The sequence below is a fragment of the Loxodonta africana genome, chromosome 18 (genome assembly GCF_030014295.1).
Source record: "Loxodonta africana isolate mLoxAfr1 chromosome 18, mLoxAfr1.hap2, whole genome shotgun sequence".
In the NCBI taxonomy this organism is placed as follows: Eukaryota; Metazoa; Chordata; class Mammalia; order Proboscidea; family Elephantidae; genus Loxodonta; species Loxodonta africana.
In genome coordinates this window covers 60,921,483-60,935,610 of record NC_087359.1, presented here as the reverse complement: position 1 = coordinate 60,935,610, position 14,128 = coordinate 60,921,483, and the positions used below count along the sequence as shown (strand labels likewise).

Here is a 14,128-nt window from a genome sequence, read left to right as displayed (position 1 = left end):
GATAATTGGCTTCAGGTTTCTGATTCATCTTTTGCTTGTTACTATGCTCAGACAACTAAGCTGTCTTTATAGTTGATTTAAAATGACAGTTTCAGAATTCGGCTGCATCATCATTCATTTACCTTGAGTCTTGGCTGTATCATCAGTATATGTCATATCCGTGGGATGGGGGATAAGGAAGGAGGGAAGTTCTTTGTGTAAAAGCATTTTCCTCAGCTGTTCCTCCTTGATGCTGGAGGTTTGGTGCCTGGCAGGAAATGATACAGACATGTGTGATAACAAAGTGACATGAGGAAGAATTGCCTTCAAGGTTCCCTGGCTTGTCCAGGATGATTGGCTGTCAGCTGGCGGATAGATTAAAGCTAATTTGATCTCCAAATCTGAGGATTAACAAAGTATAATTTAGGAGAACACTGAGATAGTGGAAAAACCCTGTTTTGAGAAGAGTTTGGGCAAAGGCAAGTGGTATGGAAATTAGTAGCAGTGTAAATAGACTTCTTTTATTACGCCCCGGCTGAGAGTCTTAAAGCATTGCAGTTTGTTAAAGGGAAGGATCTGTCTTAAGAGTCCGGAGGTGCAAAGAAAAAAACATTCTTTATGAGTACAAGGGATTTGCACATATCAAAGCATTTCTACCTCTTGTTTTTCTTACAATTTTAATTTCTTTATGGGGTAAATTTTCCGTCTGCCACAGAAAGTAAACAAATATCCCCAAGGTATCCCTCTTCTCTTCGTTCTCATTACCTCAGATCAGACCACCCTTCTCTCTTGCCTGGAATACTACAGTAACTTCTATTTCTTGCCTGGAATACTACAGTAACTTCTATTTCTAATACTGCAGTAACTTCTATAACTCTAGTTTCTGAGTACATCCCCTTTCAATCCATTCTATACACCATAGCTAGAGAAATCTTTCTGGAAGTGCAAACCCTGGCTGTCTGTTATCCTTAGGATAAACCCAAATTCCTTGCCAAGCTACATAAGACCCTTTGAAATCTGTGCCCTGCTTACGTCTCCCCATCTTTATTGCAGCCTTCCCTCCACTGTTTCACAATACATGATTGAAGTTTGCGCATGCTGCTGGCTCTACCTGGAACTTCCTTTCTTCTCCCTCCCAGGCGCCTTCTACCTGGCTAATACCTACTGGGCTCCAGGACAGCTTGCAGAAATGACCTTCTCTGGAGGAAGAACTGTATCTCCCAGAAGGGCAGGCCTGAGTGTTGACCTAACCTGCTGCGATTGTAAATCCCTGGAACTTTCCTGTCTCTCCATTCTTCTGGAGAGGGCAGCGAGTATATTTGGCTTATTGTTTATTCAGTCCTCTGCTTGAATATCACCTTTATCAGAGAGGCCTTTCCTGAGTACCCTCTCATTCTTTAGCTTCTTACCCACTGTTTTCTTCAGAGCATTTATCACCACCTGACATTTTACATATTTTTGTCTCCCTGCTCAACCCCAACTAATCTCTTGGTTCCTTGAGAACATGGACTTTTCTGAAAGTTGACTTGTATGTTCTCAGTGCCTAGAATAGACCTGCCGCATAATAAGCTATCAGTAAATATTTGTTGAATGAGTGAATGGAATCTATGATGCATTCTTGAAAAGTAGCTTCCAGACTTGACTAGGTTTCAGAATCAGCTGGGACACTTAAAAAACTTACTACTGAATTAGAATCCTTGGGATAGGATCTGCCATTCATGTTTCAAAACCACTGTTAGGTTATGTAAGTACAGAAGGAATAGGTACCATCCTCTTTCATGTGTGTATTAACTTCGAGTTGAAATCTTCATCTAGCTGATGGTAGGAGTTTGATTTCTCTATGGTAATTTTCTACTTTGATTGGTAGTTTAACCAGTGGGAAAATGTACGTTGTGTGAGCTGTGTGGAATTAACTAAGAGATTGTATTAGTAGTTTGGGTGACTTTATCCCAAGTTTATATCAACCTATAGATATGAGCTCCATTGTCATTCCAGCAGTGAGAGGTACCTATACAGGATCTAGAAGAGGCTACTGTGCTTGAGCAAGAGCTTTTTAAAGTCTTTTGTTGTTAACTGTGTAGGGCAGTAACCTGTACAGCACGCCCGATTTCTCAGAAAAAGGAACTTCAAGACAGAGCACCAGATAGAACTTTACAAGTAAGTTGAAAGTTGTCTTGTGAGTAGAAGTTCCCCACTAGCATCAGGCTTGATAGAAGGCTGCGAACAAAAGCAAGTAAGGCAGCCTCTCCTTGTGGTTTATGTTGCAGAGGAAGAAGACATATGGGCTTTGTCACCTGCCAGTGAACACCAGAGAAGAGATTTTACAATGACTTTGATATGTTATTATTCTCTGAAGTATGCATGAGCCTTCAGCATCCCCATTGTCATTTTCAGATTACATTTATTAAGCGCTCTGTACATACCATAGAAACCCTGGTGGTGAAGTGTTTAAATGCTACAGCTGCTAACCAAAGGGTCAGCAGTTCACATCCAACAGGCACTCTTTGAAAACTCTATGGGGCAGTTCTACTCTGTCTTGTAGGGTTGCTCGGAGTTGGAATCGACTCAACAGCAACGGGTTTGGTTTTGGTTTTTGGTACATGGCATTACAGTGGGATATAAAGCAGTGCGAATGGCACCCTCCCTCCATTGCCTTACATGCAAAAGCGAACAATACAGACATAAAAAAAAAACAAACCTGTTGCCGCCTAGTCAATTCCGACTCTTAGCGATCCTATAGGACAGAACAGAACTGCCCCTGTAGAGTTTCCAAGGAGCTCCTGGTGGATTCAAACAGCTGACCTTTTGGTTAGCAGCCGTAACACTTAACCACTGTGCCGCCAGGGTTTACTAAAAATGAAGAAAGCTCAACACACCAAAGCAAGGTGCTAGGGCAAATTAACAATCTTTGCTTTTACGTGAGTTTTTCTGTACACAATAATCATTTTTATTTGGAATTGGAACAAGAAGGGGAGGAGTTGTCCTCTCATTTCTACCACAGGGTAGGATATTGCTGCAAATAACTTGAGTGCTGCTGCTGACAAAGAACCTTAATCACTTGAATAAAGACATATAGTCAGCTCCAGTCGCCTTTGTTTGGGTAGTAGACATTGCTGATGGCGAAGCACTTTGGGCAGGGGAGTGGGTCATAAATGAGGAAGTTAATCTAAGAAACTCTGTGTTCTCAGCCCTGAGGGTTCTGACTGTTGGGTTTCTTCACAGCTCACTTTCTCTCAGGCCCCACCCCCGTACTGCAGGGAACTTGTTGACGGCAGCTCCACTTTTTCAAGTCTTGCACAAAGGCAGATGTCTCTGAGAACGCAGCTTACGCAAAACATCTGTGTGCTGGACTCTGTTCCCACGGTGTGTTTTCCTGTACTGCTCCCCCGCCTCCCCCTTTTTTTTTTGGTGTTATTTAAAATTGAAAACACAGTATAAAAAAGGGGGGAAAATCACCCCAAAGGCACCATCCTTACTAATAGCCATTTCCATTCCTGTCACATTACTTTTCCATTCTTGATGTGCATAGAGTTTACCTAGTTATGTCCTTTTTCTTAAGCAAAAGTTCAGATACTTTGTCATACAGCCACTCTGTTGTTGTTTTTCTTGATTCTGGCATCATCTCGGTTTTGGGTCTTAAGTCACTGAAAAGGGATTGTAGTTTATCAGCACTCTGTCAGTGAGTCCTTGATTTTATTTTCCTTTCTGGCTTTTGGGACCCAAGTATTGTAGGTTTTGGAGTATGGCTGAGATTCAGCTTTTATTAAAATGGACTGTATGCGTGTGTGTAGCATTTTTAATTTTCTTAACATTTTAAAACTGTTTTAAATTACATCAATTGTCAAGGCACACTTCTATGCCCACCCAAGTGCAGCTCCACTTAGGAAAAAGCATGTCTACACTCTTGTTCTTTGTTATATTGCAAGCCTCAGCTCCTCCAAATACCTGACAAATCTTGTTGCTAGCAGTGCTTCACTTGTAATTGGTTGTCTGCATCCTCAGAGCTGCCTCTATGTCCCATCCTTATCTTCTTTCTGATGGAAAATAAGGCCACATACATGTCTCTCAGACTCCCTTTCTTATTTTACAAAAAGGAAGACCAAAATGAACCGCATCTGCTTGTTTTAGCAGGCAGTTAGATGTTGAATATTTTCAGCCACCTTCCTTTTAGAAACCATGGTCTCCTGTGCTTAGATGTTTAAAGGTGAACGTGTGGTATATAGGGTCCCTTGATAGCTCAGGAAGTTCACAGGACTCATTATTATCTGCGGCCCTCCGAGAAAATGAAAGACCCTTCCTATCATAGTAGATAAAGTTTGCCTTTGACAGTAAACCTGGTGTTTAAAGTTACTTCCTTTTGTTGTTTATGTTTTTTGGGTCCTGAGTTGCCATTTGGGGTAGACTAGAGGACCTAGCTCAACCAGAACCTAAAAGCAACCTAGGCAGCAGATGTGGGATTATACTGCAAAGTCTGTTCCTACGCTAGAGCAAATACGTGTTAAGTTTTAACTTTTTTTCCTCTGGCACATGTAAGTTAAAATTTGTTCTTGGATCATTTTGATTTGGATATTTTCCTCTTTTTCCAAATCCTAACCAAAATGTTTAGAATTCTCATTTCACATTACACTCTAGAGTATTTCAAAATACTACTGTGTGATCTCTTTGTTCCCAGCTCGCTAATTTCTTATGAGCACTATCTGGAACATAGGGAAGAAAGTACACTGGGTCATGGCTTCGTCATAAATATACCTCAAAATTGAATCAGGCAGCAAGAAAGCTGGATAAATTAAATTTGCAAGGAGCCAATGGAGTGAATTTTTCATTTGTGTTGGTGATGCAATTATGGAATAATTTTGTAAGAAGAGAGTAGGAAGCAAGAAACATTGAATTGGTTAAAAATATGAGTTAATTAAGGCCAGTAACTACCACTTGCTTTCTCTCTACCATCCCCGCCCCCCCACCACCTCCCCCCGCCTTTTTTTTGTGGATAACTCCTTAAATTGTCCTTTGGACTTTGCCTTTTACTTTGTTTTTTCCCCCCTCCCATTCCATATCCTTCCTCTATTCCTCCTCTGTCGTCATCATCATCATTGTTACTCTTTTACAGAATTTAACTGCCTTTGCAAGTGGATTTCATTGTGCATCAGTGCAGGGCCAGGGTGCCTGTAACATCATTAAGACAATTAAGAAAATAAGAATTTGCCCAGGAACTTTAAAAAGTTAGACAGTGCAGTAATAGTAAGGAAACCAGGCAGTAGATTTAAAATAGAGTCAGTGTACTGTACAGTGCCTTTTTCTGTTCTCCTTGGTTTGATGTTTGGAAATTAGTATCTTTGAAGAATTTTTAAGAATGCCTGTTTGCAAATTATGTCATTTCCTTAGCCTAGTAAGGTAGAAAGCAACTACAGGAAAGACGGTTTGGTAAGGAAAATTGGTAGACTAGTGTTTTGCATACTGCATTAAATTTTTGTGGCCAGTTAATTTCGAGAATTCCTTTTAAGGCTGCAGTAAAGTAGCACTGAACTGACTCAATTAAAAAAGCCTTGTTTTGGTTTTTTTTTTTTTTTTTTTTCCAATATTTGAAAATTCTCTTTGAGAGCCCTATTGGGTGCCCTGCTGGGTAGTCTACCATGGGACTGCAGTGCCCTCATTATACAGAATGCTAAAGAAGCCAAGGAAGGAAAAAGCCTCGGAAATGAGCCTAACTTTTGGTCTCTGCTCTGTCATTTACTGATTTTGTGATTGGTAAGCTTAGGCAAGTTTTTCTCAAAAGCTTTGTTTCCTCATCTTTAAAATGGGAAGAAATGACATCTTTTCTTGGGGCTATTGTGAAATAGTGAGTGTAAAGCACCAGGCACTCAACAAATGATATTTACAAAGTCCTCTTTAAGTTTATTTCACAATGCTCAGAGCCATCCCTAACCATTACCACCAGCACTATACAACTCCCAAAGAGAACATTTTGATGGACATGTCATTGTACCAGATTTTAGGTTTACACAAAAGTTTGTGAAATAATGGTAAAGTTGCTGCCTTTATTACTTGCAAAAAATAACTGTCCAGCAGGTAGCTGGTTGGACAGGTCTGGGGCTCTGGCAGTAGATCTGGGCTAGAGAGACCAATGTGGGAGTTGTGGCAGCCATGCTCCAAGATGGTCCCCAATGAGTCTCGCCTCTCAGTATTCGCATTCTTGTGTGTGATGGCAATGGGTAGAGGAATGACTGGGGAGGGAAGCAAATGAGGACAGCAAGTATAGACTTCCTTTTAAAGAGTTTCAGTAAAAAAGGAAGAGAAGTTAAAAGGGAACACAGGGTCAGGTAAGGTTCTTTGTTTTAAGCGTGTGAAAGGCCAGATTTGAGCATGTTTCCAGACTGAGGGGAAGCAGTAGCAGAGAGAGAGAGATTAACTGATAAAACTGGATGACAAGGGAATGGGGTCAAGGACACAGATAAAAGAGTTGACTTTTAACAGCTGGATACATGATTCTATGAGATTGGAGAAAGGAGATTAGTCTGCAGGTCAGAGAAACTAATTGGGAGACATTACGCCAGCTAGCCTCCATTTTCTTGATGTTGTAGAAGGTCAGGTTAAATGTGGGGAGTGAATGGAAGCAGGGCTTGCAATGGGGCTTGAAGAGAGTGGGGAGGGTTTAAAATAACAGTGGAAGGGTATGGGAGGGGGAGCTGTCCAGAGGTGTTCAGTACCCAACCGAGTCAGCTCAATGTTGTTACTGTCATCTTTTGACATCATTGTTGTTGACACCATGAATATTCTGTAGCACCTCACAGCATGGTTTCATAATCTCCTTCAGCAGTGTTTGTCTGCCTTTTATTAACTCAATATATTATTTGCTGAATATCCACTTCATGCCAGACACTGTGTTAGACATTAGGAAGATAACATTAGACAAAGCAGTTAAAGTTCACAATGTCAAGGTCACTGCTCCAAGAGATGAAAATAAAGAAATCATCAAATCATATAATTTCATTTAGGGAAACCAGTTAGGAAGTAAGACACGGGGTTAGGTTGGTTAAGGAAGGAAGAAAAGCCAAAAGGAGGTTGATGGCCAAAAAAATTGAGGAATCAAGAGACTTGGTAAACACATGTAAGTGTGATGAGGAAAAGGAGTTGTATTTCTGTAATCACGTCCATCAAGGTTCAATGCCTTCCAGAAGGTCCCTGGGAGTTAGAGCTCTAAATGGAGTCAAAGTGAAGATCTTTGAAGATCGGGAGGATGAGAAATTTTGGTGCAGAGTTATTGGATGTTCATCTGTGTGGAGTCTGTTATGATTGTAGTAGGAGTCAGAGTGAAGGGGAAGAAGATTGAGCAAGACAAGGGGTAAATAAAAGATAATGACAAGGATGGAAAAAGGTGACAGCGATGAAGAATAAATAGAAGATTGCCTGAGCCTCAGAAGAGGCTTTGTATAGAGGTGAAAGAGGAATGATCTGAAAACAGAGTTTGACATTTTGGCCAAGTGTTATGAAAGTCCAGCTTGCATTCCTTCTTCAGGTGTGTTTTAAGTACCTAGAAAGGCATTTGTTGAATCATCTAAATGAAATTATTTTTCACTTGATGAACAGTTTTTGTTTTGTTTTAGTTAATCTTTTGTTTTGTTTTTTCCCTACCAACTATTATAAGTTTGATGCCAAGTAATATTGGTCATGTCTCCTGGTAACCAATATGTCTTGCGTTTTAAGTACTGGAAAAGAACTATCGAGGTCATTTACTTTTGGGTCCAGACAGCTTTAAAGCTTTTCCCTTTGAAAGAAAGATATTCAAATCTAGACTTTAGGGCCATAGGACTGAGAAGTTTTGTTAATTCAGCCCGTAAGAAACATAGGCTGCCTATTGCTGATAGATAATTTCTCCTCTTCTTGGAGGGAAGGCCTTCTCAGAAAAAGAGGATTCAAGAAAAGAAGACTCAACACCTTGGTTTACCACTATCAGTCATGAGGAGGACTGAGATCAGTTGTGTGTTGGGAAGTTGCGTGACACCAACTCCTTTCATGGACACCTAGTTTTTTATATATATATTTGAAAGCAAAGTTTAATATCTAAGAAATTTACAAAAGGCAAAAGAAAAAAAGAGGCAATTTTAAGAGATGGCATGAATGAAAGTATTTGCCTCATGGGAATATGTGTAAATCTTTCCCCCTCAGACCTGAACTGTGTCTTCAAGATGCCATGGAAAATAGAACAAACACCATGCTGAGCTCCGCCGTGAAATCCTGCCTTTATTCTCTTAGATGAACTGACCAGATGTGTTTTAACTGCTGGGTGCCTCAGACTATGAGGTCAGCAAAATGTCCTGTTGTCGTAATACCTAACACAGGAAAAAGGGTTAAAGTGCCACCCTGAGTGTCAGATGACATGGACCTTAGTCTTGCCTCCACTGCTAACTGTAGCTGTGTGTGACTTGGGACAAGTAATTAAATTCTCTGGGCTTCAGTTGACGCACCAGATTTTCTCTTGCACACTCAGAAATGAATTTAACTATCCTATTTTATGCAAGATACTGTCGGGAGGATGTCAGTGTTCACAAAATGGATGGGAGGCTAGACAACTAGGCATTGAGAGCAGACGGGCATTCTGGGAAGATCAGGGACCAGAAGCAGACTGACCCACACCTCGCCACTCGCCCCATAATGAATGTGACCATCCCACACAGAGGACAGTTCCCAGCTGGCCAAGCATAGGCCACATGCCAGCTTCCTGCAGCCCCTTACAGTTTTGCAATTGGAGGCCATCGAGATCATGCACATTTGGGAGGATTCCCAAAAAGGAGATTAGGGTGACACTAGGAAGTGGAGATTTATTGCTGGGCAGCCAAAAATACCAAGTGTCAACTCAGATGTGCCCCGTCTGTAAAGGTTGGATTGTGTGACCATTGGTAAAATTATTGATCTTATGTTATATTTCTGTCTGAACATTTCTAAGATGTGCATGGTTAAGGCAAAAATTGAATAGCTACAAGATCTTGCCAATAAGTGAACAAAGTGAACAAAAAAAAAGAATTTTCTGGTTTTTGTTCCCCCGCCCCCACCACCACCACCATTTATGGTCTGTAGGGGAAGAAACTAGGCATATTGTTGAACAAGCATACCTTTTTTTTCCTTTTTGTAATCATAAAAAAGTTGGAAAGGGGAAAAACAAATAGCTGCATCTGAGTGTAATTGTGCTGGGCATTGTGCAATAGTTTAAGTTGGAAAATTAGCTTGAACTAAAATGGTCTGATGGTTGTAGTTAATGAGTAAGAACTAGAATTCTAAGTTATTTTCTGTTTTGCTTGTAATCGGTGGACTAATGTGCCCCAGCCTCTGTTTGCCTGCTGATACAAAAAAAAAAAAAGCTGATAAGGAGAGAAGTAATCCTGCTACCTGCATTCATAGGCCTGTGCCTGGTGTCTGGGAATTAATGCCCTGGGGGAGAGGCTTCCAGGTATTGCTTGTTACTCTAGTATTGTCACTTGACTGTATGGCCATGGGTGATGGGGGTAGGATGGGGAATATCTAATAACAAAGAATGTCTAATTACGGTATTTGGTGTGAATTTTCTCTCAGAATCTAACTTTATTCAGGATTACAAAATCAGACTTGTTTCAGTACCTGGAGGCATGCTTTTGACTTTTGAAATCAGGTTTCATACAGTGGCACAATGACCTTTTCTTCCCTGTTTTTTGGCTTTAGCCAGTACAACCCTGGTGGCATAGCGGTTAAGAGTTTGGCTGCTAACCAAAAGGTCGGCTGTTTGAATCTACCAGGTGCTCCTTGGAAACTCTAGAGGGTAGTTGTGCTCTGCCCTGTAGGGTCGCTATGAGCCAAAATCAGCTCGTGAGCAGTGGGTTTGGTTTTCTGGTTTAGTAGGCACTCGTGCTGACCACCAACTCTCTAGGTGTGGGCTGTAAAAGAAGAAATTAATTTCTGTCAGAAGATCGTAGTCCCTTAGCCTCTGGTCTTCTAATTGAATCTTTTTACTACAAAATTCTTCCCTTTTTGTGCAATATGACCACATAAAGTAGGGACATAAACTCCTTTCTACCCAGTGGGATTGACAGAAGCTGCCCTGGTGCCTTAAATCTGAAAATTAAACAACTAAATACTCAGAGAAAGCTATGGGAGGATGGTGTTAGTAGGGTGGAATGTATTTGAAAGACAAAAATGGAACAGCTTAGATTATGTGTATTTGAATTTAACATAAATGCCAACCAACTCACTTTGTTCAAAAATATTATATATGCTCAATATTACACAATAATTTGTCTATGAATTCCTACTTCAGACAGAAATACCAAACTCAAGAGTTTAGCATTACAAGCATTATAACGTGAAAATCTACTTCCTTCATTTTAATACTGAAATAAAAGTGTTAGACCCACTTTCTGAAATTCGATTACCCATAGTAAATGATCCATTTCTTATTATGTTCGTTGTATATAAACAGAAGAATTTGTATCCAACTGACATTCAGTAATTTGGCCAGGTGTGTTGCTGCTTTGTTTTGCTTCCTTGGCTTTCCTGTTGGTCGTGGTTGATCACCCTGGTCACATTCCTCAAAGATTATTCCAACCTCAGAACAGTTAAGCATTTTCTCCCCTTAGTTGACCTTTTCCTGTTCCCTTTGCCCGAGAAGAAATTGCCAGTTAACAGATTTCATATTCTGGTATGTGATTTTGATCAGAAGGAATTGGCACAGAGTGCTTCCCAAAATGTATTTAAAAGCAGTCGGATATTTGCTTTTCCGTAAGATGTATATTCTTGGTTGATTCAGCCTTAGCTGGTTTTGACCTTCTGATATTTTTTAGAGTACTTTCTTCCTTTTTTGATGCTGAAACTCTAGTACCATTCCCAGTAGAAGTTATAGTTCTTTTCTCTACTGTTCATCCCATCTGGATTCATCTCCGAAGACTTTACTTACCCTGGTTCTTTTCAGCCACATGTTCTGCATTCCCCTTAGTCGTCATTCCCCGCAGTCCCTCCTTTCTGTTTATGGCCTTGGTTCAGGGGAGGAAAAAAAAGAAGAGAAGACTTGAAATCTAGATGGATTTCAGTCCTTTTCTCTCATTCCTGTATCCTACTTTTAAATTCTATTCTGTCTGAAAGATCTGTAGGGAAGACATTGTATTTCATCCACCATAAATTATATCATAAAACTAGAACATTATAGTAGAGGGCGATTCAGAGCATGAACTTTCAAGTCAGACCTTGGTTTGAATCCTTGCCCTGAAAATTATGATCTGAGAATTACAATCTCTGAGTTCCTCCGTCTCTTATGTGTAAATTGGGGGGTAAAAATAACACCTACTTCATAGGATTGTTGTGAGGATTAAATAAAATAATGTAACGTGCTTAGCACAGCGCCTAGCATACAGTAGGCATCTAGTCGAGTTAACTGTTACCTACCCAGAGTCATAGGGTCGCTACGAGTCGGAATCGATTCAGTGGCACTGAGTTTTGGGTTACCCAGGGATGACTTTCCCTTTGTTGAGCAAGTGATCTTAGGGCAAAGAAAGGGATAGATGTTCTTCAATTGTGTTCTGATAAAGACTCTGGAGACCTTCACTGTCACTCAGTTAGAAAGGTAATCCTGTGTCTTTTCTTATCAAGCTGCTAATTACTCTCAGTCTTGAGATCAGAAGAGAAAGGTATTCTGTTTATCTTGTTTCTTCCTTAATATAGGGGTTCTTAACTTCTCTTGAGTTTGTGTTTAACGGAGGCGTCTGTAATCACATACAGTTGGCTGCATAGAGTTTACTGGAGAAGTCCCGTTTCTGGGCTAGACTCTAAAAAAAAAAAACTGGTCAATTCAGAAACCATCTGATAATGTTCATTTGCTTTTCTAACCAATTTAGAGACCAACTCTAGGTCAATTGATTCTTCAGGCAGCTGTTTCAGAAAGACTAATAGTTACACAAATGAATCTCCTTTTGTTCTAACTGGAAATGCTAAGCTTTTACCTTGCACTGAAGTACATGTGATTGAGTTTATGTATAGTTTTATGCAAATAAAGCATTATTTACCAAGTTCAACTTGATCCACCTAAACTCTGGCAGTTGTGAATTTTATTTTGTTTTGTTTTTTTCCGCTTCCATGCCACTGTGCTGCCGTCCCATCTTTGATAGCATTTGTAAAGCTTTGAATTTTTTCCGTTGATGATAAGGGATTTTTGTAATCAGCCACATTCTCATTCCTGGTCCCCTTGTGACCAACAGTATGCCACTTTTGTGATAATGAGGGTCGTTATCTGGGGCCACAGAATAAAGAGGATTGATTGTGCCGTTCCAAGTGGGTCTGCTGTGGCTCTCTGGGAGCCCAGACCCCACCTCCCAGGGCGGTCTCCTGGCCCAGCTGGATCTGCTGTGCATTTTATTCTGTCAGAAAGGTTCTTTGAGATTTGTGTAAACAATCGAAGTAGAAAGGCGTCTTTTCCCTCAGGCTGTATGTGATGTGAGTCTGACTTCTAGTCTTTCTTTTATAATCAGGAATTATAAAATTTCCTGATTCCAGGCAACTTCGAGTTAACCAAGGGCCCTGGTCCCCCACCTCTGAACCCCACTCGTGAAAGCACTACAATTTAAAGAACACATGTAGATAATGCTTTAAAGCATAAGTAATAAATGTACCTGAGAACATATTACTGAACTCCAAAAACCAGGAAATTAATTCTTAAACTGGTATTTATCAAAGAGAAACTGCCTCCATCTCACAAGAGGAATGACTTGAGTGTGATCAGTTGTTTTAAGCTCTCAACAAACACAAGTTCTTTTGTAGATGTACAGAACCACTTTTTTTTACTGGAAGCCAAAGTGTCCAAAGCTATTACTTGGCCTGATAAATAGGTAGGTTATTTAGCCTTTATTTTAAAAATGTTTTCATTTAGTAAAGCAGACAGTTGCTGTGTTGGCAGAAGTGTGACTTTCATTTCCTGTCTGTGGTGTGCTCCACTCATCCTGTCACTCAGACGTTTTGTTTTAGGTCGTTCCCGGTATGTGAGTGACACAGTGGCCCACAGCAGGGCAACATGTGCACACCACGGATGTAACAAGAGACAAAGCTTGTGCAACAGACCACAAGAGCGCAATGCTTTATTTAAAGATGAAAACAAAACAAAATCAAGACAGCCCCTCCCAACCAGCATGCAAATTTTTAAAGTGGCGTCTGTGGATTCTTCTGATATTTTGTTTTTAGAAGATGTGTTCCAGTCTATTGGGCAGGGTACCACAAAGGTTTATCAGCTTCGTGTGACTCCATTAAAAAATAAAATTGAGTGAACGACTGACAGCAGCATTATAGAGCTGATTTAATTTTGTTTGCTCAATGACTTCTCATAACAACCTCATTTTGTTAACCCTGTTTTACAAATAAGAAAATTGAGGCCCAGAAAATTTCACTCAGGTAGGAAGTAGTAGAGCCAAGATTCAACCCCCAACAGTCTGGGGTTCCCCAGCCTTCACCTTTTTTTTGTTGGTTTGTTTTGTTTCCAGAGCTTTCACTCTTAACTGCTACCATGTAATATGTGTGGATTATTGTAAGTTTTGTTTCAGAAAAATTGTCCAGAGTACACAGTAGTTACTGTGTAAGTAACTAGAGCCTCCCCGATTTTATTTTTACTTCATCCCACAAAGTTGGGACGTTGGAATAGAGAAGAGAAAATAATCCAAAAAGGGGTCTACACCCTGCTGTTTGTTTTCCTTCCATAAGTAATTTATTTTCTTTTGACGTTTTCCTTGTAGCATCAGCGAGAGCTTTCTAACCGTCAAAGGTGCTGCCCTTTTTCTACCACGGGGGAATGGATCGTCCACACCAAGAATCAGCCACAGACGCAACAAGCATGCAGGTAAACTCCACACACACCATTCTACCTTGACTTTTGTTTTGTTCTAAAAAGCTGACTACCTTATCACCATTTCTCCAACAGTTCAACAGTTCCGTAATAGTGAAAAAAAAAACGTTGTTCCACATTATAGGAACTTTTTTCCCACTCCCATGGACCATATTTCTAGCACTTAGGAGAATGCCTTACACTCATAAAAACCCATTGTCATTGAGTCGATTCTGACTCATGGTGACCATAGGGTTTTCTTGCCTGTAATCTTTACAGAAGCAGATTGCCAGGCCTTTCTTCTGAGGTGCCACCGGGTGGGTTTGA

The 14,128-nt window shown here is 40.4% G+C and overlaps 1 protein-coding gene across 5 annotated transcripts in view; it reads left to right on the top strand.

Moving 5' to 3' along the window:
- The window catches only part of SSH2 (slingshot protein phosphatase 2), a 266,689-nt gene that overhangs the window by 190,259 nt on the left and 62,302 nt on the right, over positions 1 to 14,128 (top strand). For 4 of the 5 annotated variants that reach the window (XM_003416769.4, XM_010596471.3, XM_064271493.1 and 1 more), the window contains one exon: positions 13,713 to 13,816. In XM_003416769.4, coding sequence (XP_003416817.2) covers positions 13,713 to 13,816 — 104 coding nt within the window. Of the gene's footprint in view, positions 1 to 6,656; positions 13,375 to 13,712; positions 13,817 to 14,128 lie in introns of those variants that run through there. The other variant, XM_023556238.2, reaches the window with a different exon arrangement.